Here is a 21,731-nt window from a genome sequence, read left to right as displayed (position 1 = left end):
TGTGCATCTACTATTTTAATAATATAACCACTTAATAATACCAATTTGAAATTACACCTAAAGTTTCGGGTGTTTTATGTAGTTAATCCATTTTTTGAAATGTAAATTCAACTTCATTTTTTTTTTTTAAAGTTCTTAAATAATTTATTAATTTATTCGTAGTTTGCTCATTTGTCATGTCTTAAATAACTTAGTTTTTTGAAAATTTCCAAATATAGCGACATATAGTTTGTTTCATTGACAGTGACACCCTCCCCCATTGATTATAAAAATAAAATAAAGGGAAAAAAGGTTCAGACCACAACTTAATTACTTTTTGTCTTTGATATAAAGCTCAGATAATTTTGCTCGTACCGGAAAAAGAGGATATTTTTTGTCTTCAGAAAGGAATATATATTTTCATGAGAAACATTGAAGATTAATTAGATTATTATGTGGAAGAGTTTCATAACCTCTTCCTATGTATCCAAAATTGGTTTCCTGCATGATTCCGTGAACCATTGTTTTACCAAGACATTAAACAAGATAAATTACCAGTCAAGTGGGACGTGGACTAGAAATCAAATCACGTCACAACTTGCTTGCCAACAAAACAAGGAACAACTAAACTAGTAGTTAAACTCTCTCTCTCTCTCTCTCTCTCTCTCTCTCTCTCTCCAATAGTAAAGTTCTTTGCGTTCTACTCTAATGTAAAGAGATTGGGATCGAGTTCTCGCTTTTCAGTAGCAAAATGTCTTTTGTTTGACCTAATGATACTCTAAACTAGCTTAATGCATAAAGGGGAGGTCGAACGAGAGTGTAAAAGGACGAAAATATTGTTTTAACCAACCGGCTTAACCGGGATGATAGTAGAGTTTATATGAGGCACAATTTTTTTGTTGAAATCTTACATTTATCTGGCACGTCCATCATGTGTATATATGCGTGCTAACGTGGGCAGTGGTGGGCCTTTTCTTGAATATTGCCAAAATTGTATAACGGATGCGGACAAGTTGATACATAGACTCTCCCTTCGCTCTCTAGCATGTGCCATGTTAACGTCTTTCTCATATTTGACCTCACCAACTTCAATCCTCTTGTAATTACCTTTTAAAGATTTTAAGCACTTATGATTTATATTAATTTGGCGATTTTTGCATTATTCAAGGATCCGGTTCGTTTAATCAAGCAGAGGACTCGAATCCATTATTTAAACTTGTTTTACAACAATAATCAATTATATTTTTATTCTAGTGATTGTAGCATATTCTACTAGCGAGGTGGTTCTAGTCCGTCCCCCATGAGTTGAGTAGCAAATGATATTGGAGTTAGGAAATTAAATTACTAGGACTATCACAAGCAATGCTTGCACAGAGTGCAGAGAGTTATGTAGGAGAGGGAATAAATGGAGGTGAGCTAATTTAAAAAATAAAGTTATATTTGAAATTTCGTTCGTAACGTCGTTTTTTTTAAAAAAAAAAAAAATTTCCAAAGCCATTGCCATTTGACACAGAGGGTTCTCATTATAATTCTGCAGATTCATATGTAACAATGTTAATCCTTTGAAATCAAAATTCAGTTCAGTTGATAACATCACTATCAACTGCTAAGAACCTAACCTGATATTGTTTTGTATATCTACTATGTAGTAGTATCTACGCTGAAGAATGACATCAATCTTTAAACACAAAGGTTACTGAAGTACAGTTTTATGAGGTGCATCAGATACCACGATTCGGGCAAGCATTTGCAAAGTGTGATGGATCTCCACAGACAAAACACCTTCTACCAGAGATGGGATCACCAGTTGCTGACACAAAAGTCACACCAGCAGCATCTACTGCACCCCGGCCACCTCTACCATGGCCAACACTCCGACTGGGGTTAGATGCTGAGGCACTAACATTTACACGCTGAAAACCTCTTCCTCTATTACCATTGTTTATGCTATCCTCCCATCTGCACAAGGAGCAATAAGGACAGACCAGTAATGAGATAGGTCAGCATAAAAAAAATACAGACCAGCATTTTAGATACTGTATGTTTCATTTAGGTCATCTCCATCCGGATGAAAACCTCAATCTAGAGCTGCCTGTTAGAGACAAGCTTCTACTAAAGTATCGCTCAAGGCAGGCCACAATGGATCATTTACACACAGTAGGCATGAAACATTGTGGCTACCTGTGAAGCCCATTTGACAGCTCTTCCAAAAAACAATCAAATATGGCCTGTTTGGTAACACTTCCGTTTTTGGTTTTAAGTTTTTATTTTTAATTAAAAGAGAGGAAATCCATAGGAGAAAAGAGGGAGAAAGAAAGGAGGACGAAGGGGGAGGAGGGATGGTACCTAAACTGAAAACCAAAAACCAAAAAATAAAAGCAATTCAAACTAGTTTTTATTTCACACATTCTCTTTCATTTCTCCTTATCCTTCTTCCTCCCTCCCTCCCTCCTCCCTCCTCCCTCCTCCCTCCTTCCTCCCATATATTTCCCTCTATCATTAACTACCCCAAAAAAAAACAAAAACAAAAACAAAAAAAAAAAAACCTAGAAACTAAAAACCAAATACTAAGAGTTTCCAATGGGCCCTAATGATGCAATTTGAAGTACATGATATGTATTGTGTACATACACAAAGAAGTTGCACGCCTGCGACTGACATGAGTAGAATTTTCTTCCTCTGTTAGACGTTGTATTAGCTGTCCGTAAAGCACACGGTGCACCACATGCACTACATGAGATTGACACTTGCCCTGCTAAATACACACCATTATCAAAAACATTAGTTCGATCAAGTGGGGCTTGACATTAAATGGGATATAAACAAAATAATGAAGCGCGGGGCAGGTGAGCCAGGGGGGCTCATCTGCTAATGTGCTTTAGTAATTCAGAGAATCAATAATCCCGAACACGATGTCTTCTGCTTGAATCCTAAAATCTCCCAAAATAGTTTGAAATTATGCTCATATAGGTGCTAGCTCTACATTTTAGGGGTGGTGTTTACTGTTGAGAATAGATGGATGTATCATATCATGGAGGCTTTTTGAGATAATTCGTACCTTATCATCACCACCATAAAGAGGCATATGTTAAGCCTTCATGTCGGTAACCTCACACTGGAACCGGCATAATATATTCCCAAAAGGTGTCGTACACTTTAATTTAATAGTTCCCAATAAGAATTCTATTTCCCTAAAACTTCCAAACCTATAACATTGATGACACGTTCCACTTTCATAGTGTCCTCTAACATTAAATGATCATTTGCTCCCATCCTCAATGATTATACTTGTCTTGGTCACTTAGTCCATGCAACAGCTTCTGACAAAATATGAACTCAAAAAATATAAATGGAAGTTCAGCAGTCATACCACTTTGAACATTCATAGATTGAGGCCTCGAACTTCGAGGACCTGAAGATTGGGAAGGGCAATTGCCTGAAGAATGCCCTGTTTGATGACAGTATATGCAAGCACCCTGCCTGGTATTACTTCGTTGGACATTGTTTGGCATTGCTGGCCCACCACGCCCTCTCGCTGTCAAAAGATTGGTATTTCACTTATTGGTAACACATAACCAAAATAATATAAGCGATCTTCAGTTGGAGGAGGTAGTCAACATTCGGTACACGAAATTTTAAATATTGTACATAAAAACCTTGAATAGGCAACTTTTTCCAGATTTATATGCTGTCGAATGATGAATATAGGACAACTATAAAATTAGATATACTACAGGTTTTGTTGAAGCAACACATCTTCTACTGTCTAAAAATGCTTCACACTTATGCTTAAAATGTCTTTTCACATTCACGATTCTGAGAACTGATCTTTATCAGCTGATTCTATCTTATCACAAAATTTAAGCTAGGTGTCATACCATTCCACCAATTTTTCTTTTGTGCACTGTAATAAACAGCACTCCAAGAAACAATGCTTTCTAATATAAATTCGAATTTCTGATTAGTTTTCAATAAAATTTTCTCCTAAACTATTTAGCATATTGATTATAAGAGACGAATAAATTTCATCTGCATTGTGTAATTTAGATAAAAATTAGAAGATGAAAACCCCTACACCAAGAACTTTTTCTCCCAAGTTGTTCCACTTTTTCATTTCTTTTTGACATTTATCATCTTCTTAGTTAATTTTCATCACTTCAGTCCTCAACTAGTAATGATAGCTGGAGACACACGTGAAAATATTAAAGTAATAGAAGCATTATAATGAGAAGTCCAAGTGACAGGAATCGTCAAAGTAATGGAAATAGGATGTGTTACAAAGTGCAATATTCAAGAGCACATAGAAGTTGTTCATTTACAAGTCAAAATAATGTTATTGACTTTCAGTAGACAACTTTTTCACATTATAGATATCACCCACTGTTACCAGGAGAATGGAGAGTTGTCTGCTCAGTGGTAGGTGAAATAAGTATATTTTTTACCATATGTATAGTTCAACAAAGGGCACATTTGGCCCCAAAGTGCACTCTTATTAAGGTTGTGTTTTGGGTTATAAGTACAGATTTAGTAAGTATGCTTTTATCAAGACTGCAAGTTCACTGTTAGTTAAAGAGTTATGTGTAAATTCTGAAAGGGCAAGGTAGATCTTGTAATTACACTAAACCACAAGAGGCGTAGTGTATTAACTCTTTTGATTATTACTGATAAATGAGCAAAAGATAAAATTGGAGAACCAAATTCTAATGATTTAGAGTCCGCATGCACCATATTTTGGGTGGTTCAGTACTGCAATAGGGCGTAGGGGGTGTAGTGATCCTGGTAAAACTGATATTACCTTTCTGAGTAATTCTTGAATAGAAAAAGACAATCCAAAAACAACAAACCCATAAAGATATTTACGAATGCAAATTTCAGAATACAGCAGACAATTCCAGACATGAGTTCCACTCCTAAGTTAAAAAAGAAATAAAAAAATACAGCAAATGATCCACTAATCTAGAGTTCTAAATGTATCCCATTTTTCAGATATGATAATTATTTGCAAAAATAGAAAACTAAGCATATGGGGGTCAGAGTAGTGGGCTGTACCCAAGAAAAATGATGGAAAAAAATTATGAAACTAAAAGGCTACTATAATTTGTACAAAGATAATGCAAAGATAGCATCAGTAACAAAATTCATATACAAATTGGTCGTAATCTTGAAAAAATTAATTATTTTACACAATTCAAACAGTTGCTCAAAACAAACAAACCTGACAATCGAGAACCAGTTCCACAGATTTCCGTCAACTGTCTAAGAGTCTCATCACAGCCGCCAACGCAACCTGATTACATGCATGCATGAATTTCCATGATAGACCGACTGAAGCACAATACTCTACCAAGAAAAAATGTATGGTGTAAGGGTGTGACATTGAGAATGTTTGTGTGTACAAGCATATATATGTTAGAATTCTGAGCCAATGTGTCAGCACAGAAGTGAAAACAATAAGCTAATTTGATGAGTAAATGGAAACCACAGGAAAAAGAACAAGCAATGGCTTCTATTCAAAAGTTAGAGATGGATCTATTGAGGAAAAACTGATGGCCTGAAAATTCGGTGTTTGTTAGTTGCTGTGATTGGAAAGGCTGATGGAAGCACTCTACCTCAAAGATCTTTAAGCAGTTAATGTGAAATATGATATTAATACATTGGATGATTGTCTGAGTCAGGGAACAGAACTCGATATAGGATGTATTTAAACATGCCCATCTTACTTTGGAGTCGCACTTACCCAAATGATTGGCATTGTAGTCTGGTGGTATTTCCAGCCGGCGAAATGTAAATTGAATCAAGTAAACAGGACCTGAAAAATTAATATTACACGGAAGAAAATGAGATCTGAAACACAAGGATTAGTCACACACATAATATTGCACAACATGTGCCGCATGATTCTTTAAAGCAGGTGGACTACATAAACAGTTCATGTGAGCACCAAAATTAAAATAATACAGTAGTGCAACACCATGTGTATTCATGTGAGCACCAAAATATTAACAGATCCCTTTCAATTGATGTATTTGGAAAGGTCGGTGAAAGATTAGGAACAGGCTTCTCAAAGGCTGTTGATACACATTACTAGCTGGACCCACCACCACCCCACATGAACAGATAACATGGATACAAGTAGGAGGTATGTCTCCTAGTTTTGGATACAAACTATCAGAGTTACCCAAAAGACGTATTTCTTAATGATTTCCTCGTGCTATGAATATTAGAAGTGGGTTCAATTTCACAAAGAGATTGTAACAGCTTATATAGACTCCAAGTTCAGGGTATTATATGAAATGAACGTTAATAGCTAGAGGATAGTTGAATTTTCCATCTACATATAAAAGCACAAAAACTAATAGTTAAGTGCATGTTGAATAGCATTTGTTTCAGTTATTTAGGTAACTTTAAAGAAATAAATAATAATAATAATAAAAAGGAACCTGGAGTGCAGGAATTGCAAACGTTAGTTGTTACAGCTGCTTCTGATACAGAACCAGGGAGCCAGACAACATTCCTACACTAAAAATATGTACCAAACAGGTATTACAATTATTATGACCACAGTGATGTTACGAAAAATGAAAAATGATTGAGTCTCTTTAAGTTTCTCAGACTTCCTATTTTAAAAGAAATAAACAGTTCCAATCTGGAGAAGCAAGAAATTGAGAGAAAAATGGACAAAAGTAAAAGAATGAAAAGAGTTGGACTCAATGACCTGATCTGCCACTGCTCTTTTTCATTTTATTTTGTTGAGAAGAAAAAATGTTTATTAGTGAAAAGGAAATTACATCCATGGACAGGCAGTCAAAAGCAACACAAATGAAACTATAAAACTCCTATTTTACAAAAAGAGTCATCAATGATAAGCTACAACGTATTACAACTAACCATTTATCAATAATTACAACATATAAGTAGCTTCAACGTTTATTGTCCACAATTTTCTTCCCTTTGTTTTTGACAAATTGTTTATACCAAGTCTGAACAAAACTTTGTCCAAACATGCAATTTACAATAGAATAAATGTATCATCAACAAGGAAACTAACCTGAGGAAAACCCAAGCATCCAACCATGAAATTCCCATCCTGTACAGAGGAAGCATAACAAAGTAATTAGTTTAAAAGTCTGGAATTTGTCAAATTTCTTGTTTGAATATCCTAATTCACATGTGATACCGGTGATTGAGATGGTGGTGGCAGTGCAAGTTATGGTCACAATGAGAGTGACAGTGATGATGGTGCCAGTGACAAAGGTGGAGGCTGAGGTTGTGGTAGTGGAGATGGTGGTGGTGAGGTGTGGTTTGTAGGGGTGCCGGTCGCAGCGACAACAATTGTAATGCTGATGGTAGGAATGGTGGGAGCTAGGTGGCGATGGTAGTGGTGGCAGTGAGACAGGGGTGCATGTGACAGCAGCAGCACTGGAGGCGGGATGGTGGGGGTGTTGGGGGGGTTGGGGGGTGCTGGCGGCAGTGGTGGAGGAAGTGAGCAGGTTGGGGTGGGGGTAAGGGTCGGTTGCAGTGATGGTGAAGTCGGCAGCCACTTTGACGGTAATGGGTTTGGGATTTTTCTTGCAATCTCATTGTCATGAGATTTTGGAAATGACATCTACTTAAATGGAATTATGTCGGAACTTATGACCCTCACATTCCATATGTCCCGTTCTACACTGAATTTCATGATTCGTTTTTATGATACCAAGCAAGTAAATTAGACATTATCATTTTCCAAATCTTGACTTTTTCCTAAACAACGATATTAATTTCCTCATCTGAATGCACTGCAAAGCAAATCCATTATGAGAGTGTGGAGAGACACAAGTTCAATAAACAAAAGCTTCACTTTTTCTCGAAAGGTTGCTAGAAGATGAACATGTGAATTAGAGATATTTATGATATAAATAACTACCCTATTTTGCCTAAGCACCATATCCGCTTCCTGGCAAAGGCCACATCGCCGAATGAACTCTCCAGATGCATGCTGCTCGTCTCCACCAGACCTATTCGATCTGCATAAAAGGTGAATGTTGCATCATCATAGCAAAATATATACACCGGAGAAACAGGGAAAAAGTAAAATTACCTCTCAAAGAATACTGCCATGGCTTCAAAGAGTTTTACTTTGTTCAACCTTGCCTACAATCATTTCCAGGTTTTGTGAAAATCAAGGATCAAATCCATCAAGTTACTGAAATTTCGAGTTTTTGTAGCCACCAACATCAACAAGGGGGGGAAGGATATTAGCGACATCTTCGCAATAAGACACAGATTTTAATGGTTTTTGGTGTCAATCAGAACTCCCAAATTACTTTCAAAGGTTTTTGGGTGGATATTATTCCATGTAAATTTAAAAGGATAAAGAATTGGTTTCTAGATAAGACACCCTTAATAAATAAGTTTGACAGTAGAAAGCTAGCTATTGTGGGAACATAGGTAAAAATAATTTTCATACTATGTATGAAGCAGCTTGAAGTAAGTTTTTCCGCTAGAGGTCCTAAGAATACCATCCTTATGGAATAAAAATATGTTGCACGCTAGAATCCAAGTGTTAGTCACATGCACTGCTTTCATCCTATGCATATATATATTTCACGAATATAGTAATTGGTTTAGCATTTCCTAAATTTTGTTTATCCATGTTTTTTGATAAATGTTCTGTACCTGATATTTGATTTAGTATTTGATATTTTACTGATATTTTCATAAGTCAGAACTACCAATAGTTCCATCGACACTGAAATTTTCATCCTTGGTGATAATTGGTCTACAGTCTAATAGTTGGAACGAAATTAAAGTGCATAGGAAATTAAAATCATGAAAGACAGTAAAACATGTGTATATATGTGCGCATGAGAATAGTATCATGGAATATATATATATATATATATACATATATATATATATATATATATATATATATATATATATATATATAAAAGAAATTCTCTTATGTGGACATCCGGACGTTATTATCGTGCGGACGCCGTGTATTTTGTACTACCCCTCTCTGTTTTCCTGCCTATTTACAATAGGATCCGCACGATAATAACGTGCGGACATCCGGATAAGAGAATAACTGATATATATATATATAACAGTACGTGAAAAAGCCAACTACAAACTTACATCTAGGAAGCAAGCCTTCATTTGCTGCAAGCAAGTTTCCAAAACTTCAGCTTTGCTCTTGGCACCTTCGCTAACTGCTTTCATGTCACGCTCCATAACAGCTCTAAGGTAGGGTTTCCAGAGTTTATACCTAGGAAGTAAAGATTCCCATAAATTTGATCACCATCAAATTTGAAAGACACATCAGTGAGAAAATATTACTTCCCTAGAGATTAAGTCATCAAAAATCATGGGAAACAAGAGTATCTGCAACTAAGTTTATTGAACATATAGAACTGTACAATAATACAAGTGCAGAGGACTAGAAGTCCACTTCAAAGAACAAATGAAGAAAATAAAGCATTAGACAGCTCCAATAAAAGAGGTCTAATGCCTACCCTCCCAATATAAAGTGAAAAGCAATAAACCCTTAACTCTAAATGAGTTCCGGCTGCTCAAAACCCAAATCCCAGGTATCATCAGCAACTCTAAGCCACCAATCACCCAAGTTTCCAACTTCCATGAGCAAGAAGGATTTTTCTCAAAAATAGTTTAATATATATGTCTTATATTATAATAATTTGAGTCACCAATGACTTACACCTCAACGCCTTGCAAGTACTAAAATGCTCATATTACACCTTTGCCTTGACAACATTATACCCAGACACCCTAAGAATAAGACTATAAAGGATATTTATTTTGATATGCTCATGGTGACATTTCTGTTGCAATGTTTTCATTTTCACTGTACAAAATTGTTTTATCATTTTTACAAAGGGAGTAGTAAATGCAAGTATATGAAACTACAAACACATGTACATGCTTGTGTATATGGGTCCAGCTCCCCTTCAGTTCTGGACAGGACGGAGAGGATTGATCCAAATGAAGACCATTAATTGCTCGAAGGACCTGCATGGAGCCAGCCCCAATACTAGGGATCTCGAGTCTGGGCCTTGATGGTACAAATTCAAGATTTCTCCATTTTTCATACAAAACGAGAGGAGCCTATTCCTATTTATATACCAATACCATACTAGCATGCAAATATTCATTCAGTTATAAAATATCTCATTTTGATAATATTACAAGTTGTACAGATTTCCAGGTATGCTTACAAAAATCAAAAGAAATCTCCATAAAAATCCTTGAATTATTTTCTTGTGGAAAAAATAAACACACATCCCAATGTGTTTGAGATAAGTAGATTACGATTGAAGATACTATATTTAAGAATTGAAGATGAATTTGAAATTCTTACCCCATGTCATCATATCCCATCACCAATGCTTCACCCTGAAATCATGCCAAATTATCAATATAAACTCCATTTCATTTCCTAGTAGGATGCAACAGAGAATGGTATGTCAAAGTTCACCTATCTTTGAAACATTTAGAAAATAAAATAAAAGCTACTAGAAACTCACAATTATTTCCTGCTACACTAAGAAGATTTTGAAATTATAAATTTAAAACTAGCATATTAAATGCAGTTGGGATAGAGAGGCTGGACAAAAGTCAATAAAGCCATGTTAGGATGTGGCATGCAATGCGTCAAGGTTCTTATTGATATGAAATAAAGAACCTCTTTTAGAAATTTTCAACTTAGCAAAAGGAGAAAACACGGAAGTGAAGTCCTTCCTTGGAACCTAAAGCCCTTACCAACAGGGATTTTAGGGGTCAATTGTACCATCGACTATTCAATTGATATTTTAAAAGATTTTAAGGATGTTTAAAAGTTCAGGTGTATTCAATCACGATTTTATAGAAGTCTACAATTCTGGGTGTATTCAATTCAGACTTTTTAAACTCCATCCAAATTTGGATGTATTCAATCACGACTTTAAAAGACTTCATAAAAGTTTGGGTGTATTCAAAAACTCATTGATTTTATAGGAAATACAAAAAGTGGTGGATTTCGTTTATTTTAGGCCATGACAAAACTTTGCTTCCCCAAGAGATTTTGATAGATATATTGTTTTTATTCTCAAGATATGATTTCACCACTTCTACTACTACCATCTTATCATGGCTATCAACACCACCGCCTCTGCCACCACCACCAGTCATTGTTGCTGCCACCATCACCACCGCCATCGCCGCCACCACCACCACCACCTCCACAACCACCCACTGCAACAGCTGCCCCCACTACCAGCCCCACCATCACCCCCACCGTCACCACCAACACCGCCAGCACCATCCTTGCCTAGATGGGACCAACAAGGCATTTTATTGAAAAGACCTTTTCAGAACTACATATAACCTTAGAATTTTATTTCCCACTTTCAATTCTAGCACTACCTAATTGTCCTTCCAATCACTAGGATATGAACTGGGAAACTGAACAACAAGAGAATATCATGGGCAAGCCACACAAAAAAACCAAAAAACAAAAGCAAAAATGAAAAAACAATATGTAGAAAAACTACAAGAAGAATATTAAACAGGATCAAATAAAGCAAAGAATATATCATAAACTTGTAGCCAGAAAAAAATTTACAAGATTGGTTGGTGAGAACCGCATGCTTGAGTCCTTAGTTGCGTAAAATCGATCAAGCAGCTTTTTTATGTGATCATGCATTGTTGCATCTGTGCCAATGCCCTCCTAATAAATCAAGCAAAAGATCAGAAAATATATTAATATCTGAGAAATATTTACCATCCACAATGAGGAAAAAACGTGGTCTTTGTCTAAAGAAATGCCTTGAGAAAGGGCATATGTGAAGAACCTTTCAACAAGATAGTGCTTTTTCAACTCTCTCAAAATGGAATATATTCCAAACTTAATACGCCTTTGAAGAAAGTATATATGCAACATATATAACACATGAACAAATATCATTGCAACTGCCTAAGAAAACAACTGAAAATTTCATAGAGTCAATACAAGAATCATAAGCCAGATCAAAATATATTTTCCACCTTGTCCATACAACTCAGCAAATCAGCTTCACTCAAAAGTGGTGGAGGCCTTGTGACTCCTGAATCCAGAGTTAAAGTCGTTGGGACAAACTGCAACGTAACCAATTAAGGTTTTAATGTATATCAGATGCATGGGTTTTATATGCAGTCTACAACATAAAGCAGAAGATTTTTATTTTTATTTTTGGCCACTCATAAAGCAGAAGGTTATTCACAAGGTTCAGAACGTAAAAAATTGTAATTTGAATTGTTAGAATCTATGTTCTCTTCTTTCTTTTTCTTTTTTCTCGTTCTGTGTGTGTGTGTGTGTTTAAAGTATCAAGACAAGTTTTTTAAAATATGGATCTGAGTTTCAATACAAATTTTTGTAGAGATCAAACTTTTATGTCCATCACATCATCACACCTACTAGAAACAAGATTGAACTTTTTAAACCATATCATCCATCATGATTGTTAAAGCTCCCCTAATAAAACATACCTCAAAAATCACAAAATAACATAGCCAAACTTTTACTTTCTACAATTTGAAACATAATTGACAATATGGGTAACACAGTTTTATCACTTGATCTAGTAATTCAGCCACACATTCACGCCTGAAATAATTTATATTAACGGGTAGAATAAATATTTGGATTCATATGCTAGTTTATGGATTCATCTCGCTGATAGGACATATTAAATAACTTGTGAAATGGTGAAAGAGCAGATCATTTATACAGGAATGGTATAAAACAATAACTGAACTCCAATTGGAAACTTAGATGAATAGCTTGGTTTAATGATAAATGAACACACCTGTTGTCCAACTTCATACGTTGGTAGCAATGAACCTCCCCATGATTCAAAGCGATAAACATCTAAGTAATTTTTCTGATAAAAAGGAAGGAATTGAATCAAGTATAAAATGCCAAACACTTAGCTTATTTTCCAAACATATAAATGTAGTGCCAAACCTTCAAACAGAGACAGAAGTACTTGCAAGTTGTATGAGCACAATGAAAGTGTTGAAAAATAGAAGAACCTCCCTTTTTCTTTGCTATTATTCTTCTCCATAATTTATACAAGAAATGTAAAGCTAACTTAGGAAATAACATAGGGAACAAAATTTACTCCTAATTGCATAACCAGCTCCTAAATTACTATATCTGAAGGCTAAGTGATTTATAATCCCATACTTTACTCAAACCCATAATCAAGGATCAATTATAGGCTTATTTAGTCAACACTTTCCTACTTTCCAACAGAAAGCATATCAAACACACAGCAGGACAGATAAGACTGCAAGGCCCAAGGATACTGTTATTCAACGTTTCAGTCTAGAGGTGGTGTAGGACCAAAAAAGAGAAAATTAGAAGAGAGATAGAACAATTAAAGGGAGAATAAGAGAAATGGTGAAGAGAAATTAAGGAAAATGTAAATTTAATTCATTAATCAAGTCTACTTCCTCGTTAAAGTAAGGCTTATTTGTATAACAGACAATCCAAACTCGATAAGAAAACCCTAAGGTGGTGTTAGGTTGGCATAATAGGAATAGCAATGGGAATGGGTGTCTGGTTGGTGGAATAGGAATAGGAATGGGAAGGGGAATAGGAATGGAATGAAATAAAGTCAATTATTTTGTTGAAGAAAGATAGAACTAGAAATGGAACCAATTATGATTCCATTCAGTGTTTTGCTTAACCATCGGAGAGGAATCAAATGCTAATCATTGACAAAAAACTGGGATCCAAGACTCCAGACCCCATACCCGGAACATGGATGCGAGACCTAGGTCCAGAGTCAGATTGGGGGTCTGGCATCCAAGGACCCTGCTCTAGGGTCAAATGTCTTACATCCGCTGTACCGAGTTCAGAATCCGGAGGCTTTGTCACAAGTCCAGGGTTTCGATTTAGCATCTAGAGTCCGGGTTCCCCAGTTTGAGACCAGAGTCCCAAATTCAGGGTTTCAGGCCCCAGAGATAGGTCCGAGTTAGAGGTCATGGGTTTGAGGTCTCAGGCACTCCATTTCATTCATGTTAACAAAACATCACCTACTAGTAATTACAAAATAAACCTCAAACCCTAAGTCGCGCACATAAGATACAAAAGAGACTTTCCAAACATAACACCTACAACACCTACATGCAATTAATGCTTACAGAGTTTCCAACATTTGCACTAAAAATAATAACACTTAGCCAGCGATCTAAGAATTACTCAAGAAAGACAAATCTGCATAAAAAAAAAAAAGTAACACTTAGCCAGCGACCTAAACCCAAATACTCACTAGCAAATGAATAATAATCAGCACGATTCTTTTCCAAAAAACCAAAAAGAGAAAAAAATTCACTACGGTTAAAACTTTGACTCCAAACAGTGAAGAAGAGTGGAAGACTGGAATGGAAAACTCACTGCTACTATCACTCTCCCTGATGCAAAGAACAATTCGCCAGCAATATCAATTTCAACAGTGGTTTCAGCCCCTACAGCTGGCTGTGAGACACATGCCAAGAAATGGCGAACAACCAGCTCATACAATCTCTGAAAAAGGAAAAAGATGACAATAGGATTCAAGAAAAACAAAAACATGTCTCTCAGCTCGGATCAAATAAAAGTGCAATTGAAGAATATGCAGTGATCAAAAGATCACCTGTGCATGCTTTAGACTACTTACATGGTGATCTTGACTCCATCCCGATTCTCCGGAAGAAAATTTGGTTGGGTGAATAGGTGGATGGGCCTTGTCATCATGTCCACCATTCCTAGGGTTTCTCCAAAGCCCGGATGCAGGGTCTAACAATCTTTGAGCATATGATCCCCATCCAGGATGCCCTTGTTGCTCTTGCACAATCGCCTACATCAAATTAAGATACAACTGATTAGTTATGCAGCAAAAGGTAAGGAATTATTACCAAAATAGAGCAGCAATGACCAAGATAGAGATGGAAACAATACTACATTCAATGAGGCTAAAAACCTGAAGAGTGCAAAGGCAATAAAAATGAGAAACTATGCTTTTTTTTCTTTTTCTTGTATAAGAAGAAACTATGCTAATTTGTGATAACTAGTGTATAAAAGGGAACTTTAAAGGCCTTGAAAAAAAAATCATTTCAAGTTCAATGAGTTATGATAGCATTTCAACAATAACTGATAGCTTGTTTTGGTAAGTTACTGTTTAGCTTCCCTTCCTGTCAGAGTTTAATTACACTGATGTAGCACCCGGGGAGAGAGAATTGAAGGGGTCAGTCAAAGAGAATAAATAGCTCTACAAGGAAAGCTAAAATTTGAACTTAACTTTTTGTACAGACACATGTTTTATTCTTGTATCTATATGAATTAGTTCTCTCTGTGAATTCTATAAACATTCTTATTCTATGTTCTTCATCATCTCTCACAATGAATCCGCATAAATTCACTCCTTTATATTTCTGGTTCTTTTATCCAATATATATCGAAATCTTAAATCGAAACAATCCAAATGCTGTCAATAGTTACTACTGTGCGAACCAGTCACCTATTTTGGAATTATCAATAGAAGAAAACGTTACTAACATGCAAATTGGTCCTTTCAGAGAAGCTATCAGTCTCCGTACGAGGGTAACTGATGAAACCAGCTTGGTAAAGCTCTTCTGCCACCTACAATCAGTAAGAGTAAGTGAGTGTAGATATGAGGACGTGATTGAAAACACAGCCATAAAAACATGTCAATTGTCAACTAAACTGCATATGCAACTAGAACTTAAGAAACTGGACGATGCCCCACTGTACAGGAAACGATAGACCCCTTTTCTTTTTCTTTTTCTTTTTCTTTTTTCTTTTCCTTATCTTTGGAAGGGCCTAGGGGAAAAAAGAGGAGATAAAATTATAATGGAGCATAACTGATCCAAAATATTTGCAAACACACCCTATAACCAGCTGATTTCAGAAACCCTAAGACATATTTAGCTTCAATCAATGATTAAGAGATTCTTATGAAAATAAATTATGAGACAACCATTGAAAACTCTAAAGCCTAGAGATACTATGAGAGGAAGGAATTGGATTGACTAAATGGCTGGATCCAGTAGAAGGTAAAGCCTCAAAAAGTGCAGAACAATGCTTCAGTCTAGAAACCCCAGTGCTAATATTGGGGAAGCAGATGGCAGAAGGCTGATGATGCATATCATTATCACCAATATCCATAATTTAAAGGCATTCACATATAAAGACATGCATGGACGGACAGTCAAATTATTGGGATAAGTATGAAACATATGAAATTGAATTTATCAATTTAAGGTGTAACCCATTAACAGGCATAAAACAGGAAGACACAACATTGTGGCCCAAGTCCTCACCTTCATTGTGTGTTCAGAACTCATCCGAAAGTATATCGAGGCACGCTTTTCAAGCTGAATGGTATTCAAAGGCGCTGGAGCATACTTCAGCTTCTCCTGTTGTCTCACCTTTGTGACCTGTAAGGAACTGAAAATGTTAAAGCTTAGAGTGCATTAGTTAATATGATCATGAGAGACATGATGGCAGTTTTAAGATGATTTTACTTAAGTTTTGTTTTTTGTGTTTTTTAATTACAGAATTACTTTCAGTCTTAGTAGGTCAGACACTCTATATTATAGGTTTTGTTGTTTGATCGAGGTTTTTTCCTCTTGATTATCAATACAATGTTTCTATTCAAAAAATAAAAATAAAAATATGAAATTAGCAATACACACAAACTCAACATGACTCACATTAGCAGTAGGTTCCTCAACACACATCTCATAAATTATAACCGCACAAGCGTAATCGAAAAAATGTCCACGCCTGCAAATCTAGAATATTATAAAACTTTAAATGGTTGCTGAAGCTGTAAAGAAGAACATAAAGTCTTCACACTTTACATCCAATTGAATGTAGCAACGCCTTCATCTGATCGGTGTGAACAGTTAATAGTCCAAAATTCCTCCGGCTCATGCGACTGTATCTCCCAATATCGTTCCACAACAAATCCAAGTGTAGGGAACTGTATTGCATAAAAGGAACAAAAAGTAAAAATGCATACATAAGTGTAGACAACTGAATTAAAAAGGGGGACAAATGATAAATGCAAAATTCTCATACCTGACAAGGACCATAACTTAGAACAAGATTTCTGTCATTTGTAGCAGACTCGATAACAAATGCATCTCTGAGCAGCATAGTCTGAAACCTCGTAAATGAAGCACCAATTCGAAGGTCTATTTCCTGCCAAAGAAAAAAAAAAGAAGATAAATTTTATCTGACAGGAAAATAACATGGCCATAAAATGATAGCACAAAATACTAACAACCTAATTTTCAGTTCCCTGAAGTATATAGTTTTATATAAACTAGTAAACTAACTTTGAAGTTACCAAAACAACACAAAGAGAGTCTAGTGATGAAAGGTACTGACTTGCCTAGCATCCACTGCATCCGCAAAGCATTTGTTTGGGTTGACAAGATTCTGCACTGCATCATGGATATCTCTGAAATAAAAATTAAATCAAATACTACAGAAACTGATACCCAAGGAAATCAGAAATTTGGAATTTCAAGGAAAGGAACAAAAGAGACTGGGGTACAGCACCTCTCAATCAAAGCTGAGAAACGAGCCCTCCTTAAGGTAAGTTGACGATTTACGGCTGTGCAGACTTCTATCACTTCAAATGCAATGTTTTCTCCTTCTCTATCACAGTCAAGCCACAATACAAGCCATTGGCACCCCCTAGCTACCTCCTCTAACGTCCTCTTGATATCCAACTTGTCCTAAATTATTTGAATTTGAAACCAACAGACATGTATAATTTCATCAAATTCTGCCCACGGTAAAAAATAAGTGGCAATCATTGCTGGCTGCTGCATATTCAATTGCGGATTTACACACCCCTGTTATACCATACATCTTTGAGAAGAAGTTATCTCGTCACTTTAATGTGCATCCAACAAAATAATAATGTATTTCCATATGATATCCATGAAAGCTTCATACTTTTTTATCACATTATCCACAAGCACCCTAATAGTCTCCGTCTCAATCCAGAAATGATGAATTTGTTCACTAAAAATCAAATTTTCAAAATAGTAAAAATTTGCAAATACTTTTCTTATCACACACTCCACAAACAAACACAAGCACCCAAATTTTTCCTACTTACAAACTCTGAATTTGACAAAACCACCAATAAGAAGACAATATATCAAAACCTAGCCCTAATATATCAAAAACCTAGACATACACACTAGAGAGAGAGAGAGAGATTGGGAAGAAATGGAGGAGGTGAGGTGACCTGAGGGACGACCTTGCGGACGGGAGCGGTGAAGAGAAGGGCGGGGTCGCAGGCGTGCCACTTGCGGAAGCGGTCTTCAAATTCGAGCTCCATGAGGTGGCCAGTGACGGAGGTGACGAGCATGTGGCAGGGGAGGCCATTGATGGAGTAGTTGAACTCGTAGATTTTGTTGTAGCGGGATCGGCCTTCCCTCATTCTCAGATTTTGGTTCCCTGAGAGTATGCTCGCCACTGACTTCGCCACTGACGGCTTCTCCGCCACATTCAGCACCCTCATTCTTCTCAGCCCTCCTCTACTCTCCTATCCTCTACAACACCCGCTGCTCCTTCCTTAGATTTACCATTATTAGCTTATTGCGCCTTTTATCTTTCTTCAACCACACAGAGAGAATCAGACACTGGATTTTCCCGCCCGACTGGAAAGTCCCATTTTGAGGGTTTTTAGCTTTCTTTTTTATTTTGTTGCTTTTTTATTTTCTTTTATAGTAATGCTTTTTTATTTTTTATTTTTTTTAAATGTAAGTTATATTGAGGGAATCGAATCTAAGAACTTAGGTGTAGAGTAAATACTCTTAACCATTTAATACAATTTAACACACAACACCCTTTTCTAAGAACATTCAATGACACCTCTTTGCGCCTCCTCCATTGCTCATTGCGTTGCTTTTGGGCACCAAGTAATACGAAAACTTTTCTACATTTGGTTACGGTTGAAGGATTAGTGTTCGTGCATTTACCAATATTTCACAATAACTGGACCATTCTTATAATCTAACTGTTTATGACATGACACATCATCATTTATTTTTTCCTAAAATTAACAATTATTTTATCGTTCAAAAAAATTAAGTAAATACAAATTAAAAATCATGTTGTTGCCATCATAGGTGGGGGGGGCTCAGGATGAGGCTACTCCAATCTTCACATTCATTCATAGTGGATCCTTCTTCTCCCTATAGCAGAGACATCAATTGGTTGGTGGGTTTCGTCCCCTAACTAGAAGATTGCTTTAGGGCTCATTGGTGTAGCCGTAGTTGGTGGGTGCTTGTGGAAAAGGGGAAGGGAAAAGAGGAGTTAGGTTTTCAGTGTGCCAAATCCTATCCCTACAGTCCTTGTGACGACTAGGACCACCGGAAGAGACAGGTGTTTTGAGAGAGGCATGATGGTATGAGTGGTGTCGGGGTGGGTAAGAGTGGCGGGGATAGGGATTGGGAAGGGGAGTTGGCTTTTGTAGGTTTTTTTTTTTTTTTTTTTGGCTTTTGTAATTTTTAGTCTTATTTTTTAATTTTAGATTGAATTAAAATTTCTATTACTTCATGTTATTAGATTTTTCAAGATTTGTTGATCTTTAAGTAAAATTCAGCGCGGGGAATATTAGCACGTAGATTCTTTGACCCTCGACCTTCCTTCCCCTTCTTCTCCCTCAATCTCTGTGGGAGCAAATAATCCAGCTTCTAATCATAAGGCCCCATGTGGACAAGAAGAATATCTCCTAGGTTAATTGATTGAGCTCATTTATTTGGCCATTTAATTGATACAAAAAATAAGGATATTATCTTAAATATGGTTGGGAATATAATCACCAATTAAAAGATAATATCACCAATTTAGGATATTATCTTATTTCGGAGATATCATCATCAATTAGTGATTTGATCCCAATCAAATCCATAATTGATTCAATCTCTACAATTTGGGGAAAGAATATATTCCTTCCCAATAAGAATATATTCTTTGAAAAACCATAGATGCCTAGAGCCCTATAAATACATAGCATCATTCAACACACAAGGTAATTCAAAAATTCCTCTCTCAACCTAAAAAACACCTTAAACCTCTCACTCTCTCTCTCTCTCCTATCCGAAGGCCTCCCTAGCCGCCAGCTTCTCCCAAATTTGTCTCTCCCACACGGCTAAATGCCACCACACACGGCTCCGAGCACCCGGTTCTCCCCATAGAGAACACTTCGTACCTTTTTTTAGCTATTGTTTCTCAAGAATTCAATTGAACTAACTTAGGCTGGCCAACACCCCCAGGGTGTGATCTTTTACTCCTATTTGATTTTATAGGAAACGAGGAAGAAAGAGAAGGAAGTTCAAGAGGCCGAGGATCTACAAGAGAATATTCTCCCTAATTGATTCAATCAAAACTTTCCTTATTTCACAAGGTTTTGGGCCTCAAGGTATAACCTAATTTAAACTCTTATCAAACCTGATATACCTTAGTACCTAGTGCACTGATCTAAATAGGAATATAACATTCTCCCACTAGATCAAGCACTAGAGCACTAAGCTTATGTATTGCAAAAGTTTGATCATCTTTATTGGCCACGAGTTTAAAATAGTTCAATCATTCCCTTCAAACTACAATGAAAAGCGATTAGACAACGAACTATAGACAAGCACTGCTCTTCTTTATTAAAAACATGACATCTATAATCACATAATGTAATGTCAAAACACATGAAGCACCTACAAACGCGAACCTTAACATGTACTGATCCGTAATGTGAATCTTTATGCTTTTTAGTACATATACCCTTTTAAGACTTAGCAAGAGTCAATCCGTAATGTTATTAAAACAATAGTATCTCAAAGAGACCATAATCTCACATACATAAACAAAATGCATAATAAGTTTAAACATCTAAATAGTCAAAATGGTAGAAATTATTTAATAATAAAAACTGTCAACCAAATTAACATCCTTAAATGCAAATCCCTCAATCCAGAAAACAACAAAATAAACATACTAGAGAAATATCAGAATTGGAACAAGACTCCCACTAGATTGCAGCATCAAAGCTAGGAAATAATCTCATGCCATCAACATGTCTAAGAAAAGCTTTTGAAGACAGAAACTTTGTAAACGGATCCGCAATCATATCTTGAGTTCTGATAAGATCAAACCTAACTAGTTTGTGTGCTACCTTCTCCCTCGCTATTAAATACTTTTTGTCAATGTGCTGAAGTCCAGGCGACATCTTGTTGTCATTGTATATCTGTACTAGTCTTGAAATCAAGTCCACCACCTTAATGTCTTTGATGAAATTCCTTAACCATATTGCATGAGAAGTGGCTTTATAGCAAGCTATGTATTCTGAAAACATAGTTGAACTCGAAACACCAGATTGTTTAGCACTCTTCCAAGCAACAATTGCTCCTGCCATCTTGAAAAGAAAATCTAAAGTAAAGATGTAACCATCCTCCGCTTTTTCAAGATTCGCATCAGCATAGCCAACAAGCTCCAAATTCTCTGAGCGTCTGTAAATCAACATATAAGCCTTTGTTCTCTATAGGTACCTTAGAATCTTCTTTCCAGCTATCCAATGTTGCATTCCCAGATTTGACTGAAATCTCTCTGTCTGGCTAATGCACAAGGCTAGGTCTGGCCTTGTACATACTTGTGCGTACATAATGCTTTCAACTAGAGAAGCATATGGCTTGTTCCTCATCTC

General features: G+C 36.3%; 1 protein-coding gene across 3 annotated transcripts; it reads right to left on the bottom strand.

Moving 5' to 3' along the window:
• Window positions 1–1,482: 1,482 nt before the first annotated feature.
• TOP3A (topoisomerase 3alpha) lies at window positions 1,483–18,729 on the bottom strand. Of its 3 annotated transcripts, none has more exons than XM_021955287.2 (24): window positions 18,276–18,728; window positions 17,576–17,754; window positions 17,402–17,474; window positions 17,090–17,212; window positions 16,870–16,991; window positions 16,720–16,792; window positions 16,327–16,443; window positions 15,542–15,625; window positions 14,664–14,843; window positions 14,402–14,530; window positions 12,807–12,881; window positions 12,007–12,096; window positions 11,585–11,689; window positions 10,343–10,377; window positions 9,103–9,232; window positions 8,060–8,112; window positions 7,886–7,985; window positions 7,028–7,066; window positions 6,420–6,498; window positions 5,717–5,788; window positions 5,195–5,266; window positions 3,350–3,514; window positions 2,611–2,734; window positions 1,483–1,938 (listed from the first exon to the last, which is right to left on the bottom strand). In XM_021955287.2, exons 1-24 carry the CDS (start codon window positions 18,549–18,551, stop codon window positions 1,701–1,703), a joined length of 2,733 nt encoding a protein of 910 aa, XP_021810979.1. In that variant the 5' UTR covers window positions 18,552–18,728; the 3' UTR covers window positions 1,483–1,700. The 3 variants fall into 3 exon arrangements, with proteins under 3 accessions (XP_021810979.1, XP_021810989.1, XP_021810996.1); XM_021955297.2 differs by having other exon boundaries at window positions 2,611–2,731; XM_021955304.2 differs by lacking the exons at window positions 1,483–1,938; window positions 2,611–2,734 and having other exon boundaries at window positions 3,376–3,514; window positions 5,195–5,319; window positions 18,276–18,729.
• Between the last annotated feature and the right edge of the window lie 3,002 nt (window positions 18,730–21,731).

The sequence above is a fragment of the Prunus avium genome, chromosome 4 (assembly GCF_965620075.1).
Source record: "Prunus avium chromosome 4, drPruAviu1.hap1.1, whole genome shotgun sequence".
Classification (NCBI taxonomy): domain Eukaryota; kingdom Viridiplantae; phylum Streptophyta; class Magnoliopsida; order Rosales; family Rosaceae; genus Prunus; species Prunus avium.
This window is presented reverse-complemented; position numbering and strand designations above follow the sequence as displayed.

Coding starts and splice junctions, on each gene's coding strand:
- TOP3A (XM_021955287.2), bottom strand. CDS start 18,551: ATGAGGGTGCTGAATGTGGCGGAGAAGCCGTCAGTGGCGAAGTCAGTG. Junction 17,755..18,275: donor TCCGCAAGGTCGTCCCTCAG/GTCACCTCACCT, acceptor CAAATAATTTAG/GACAAGTTGGATATCAAGAG. Junction 10,378..11,584: donor GGTTCTCACCAACCAATCTT/GTAAATTTTTTT, acceptor GCATGATTTCAG/GGTGAAGCATTGGTGATGGG.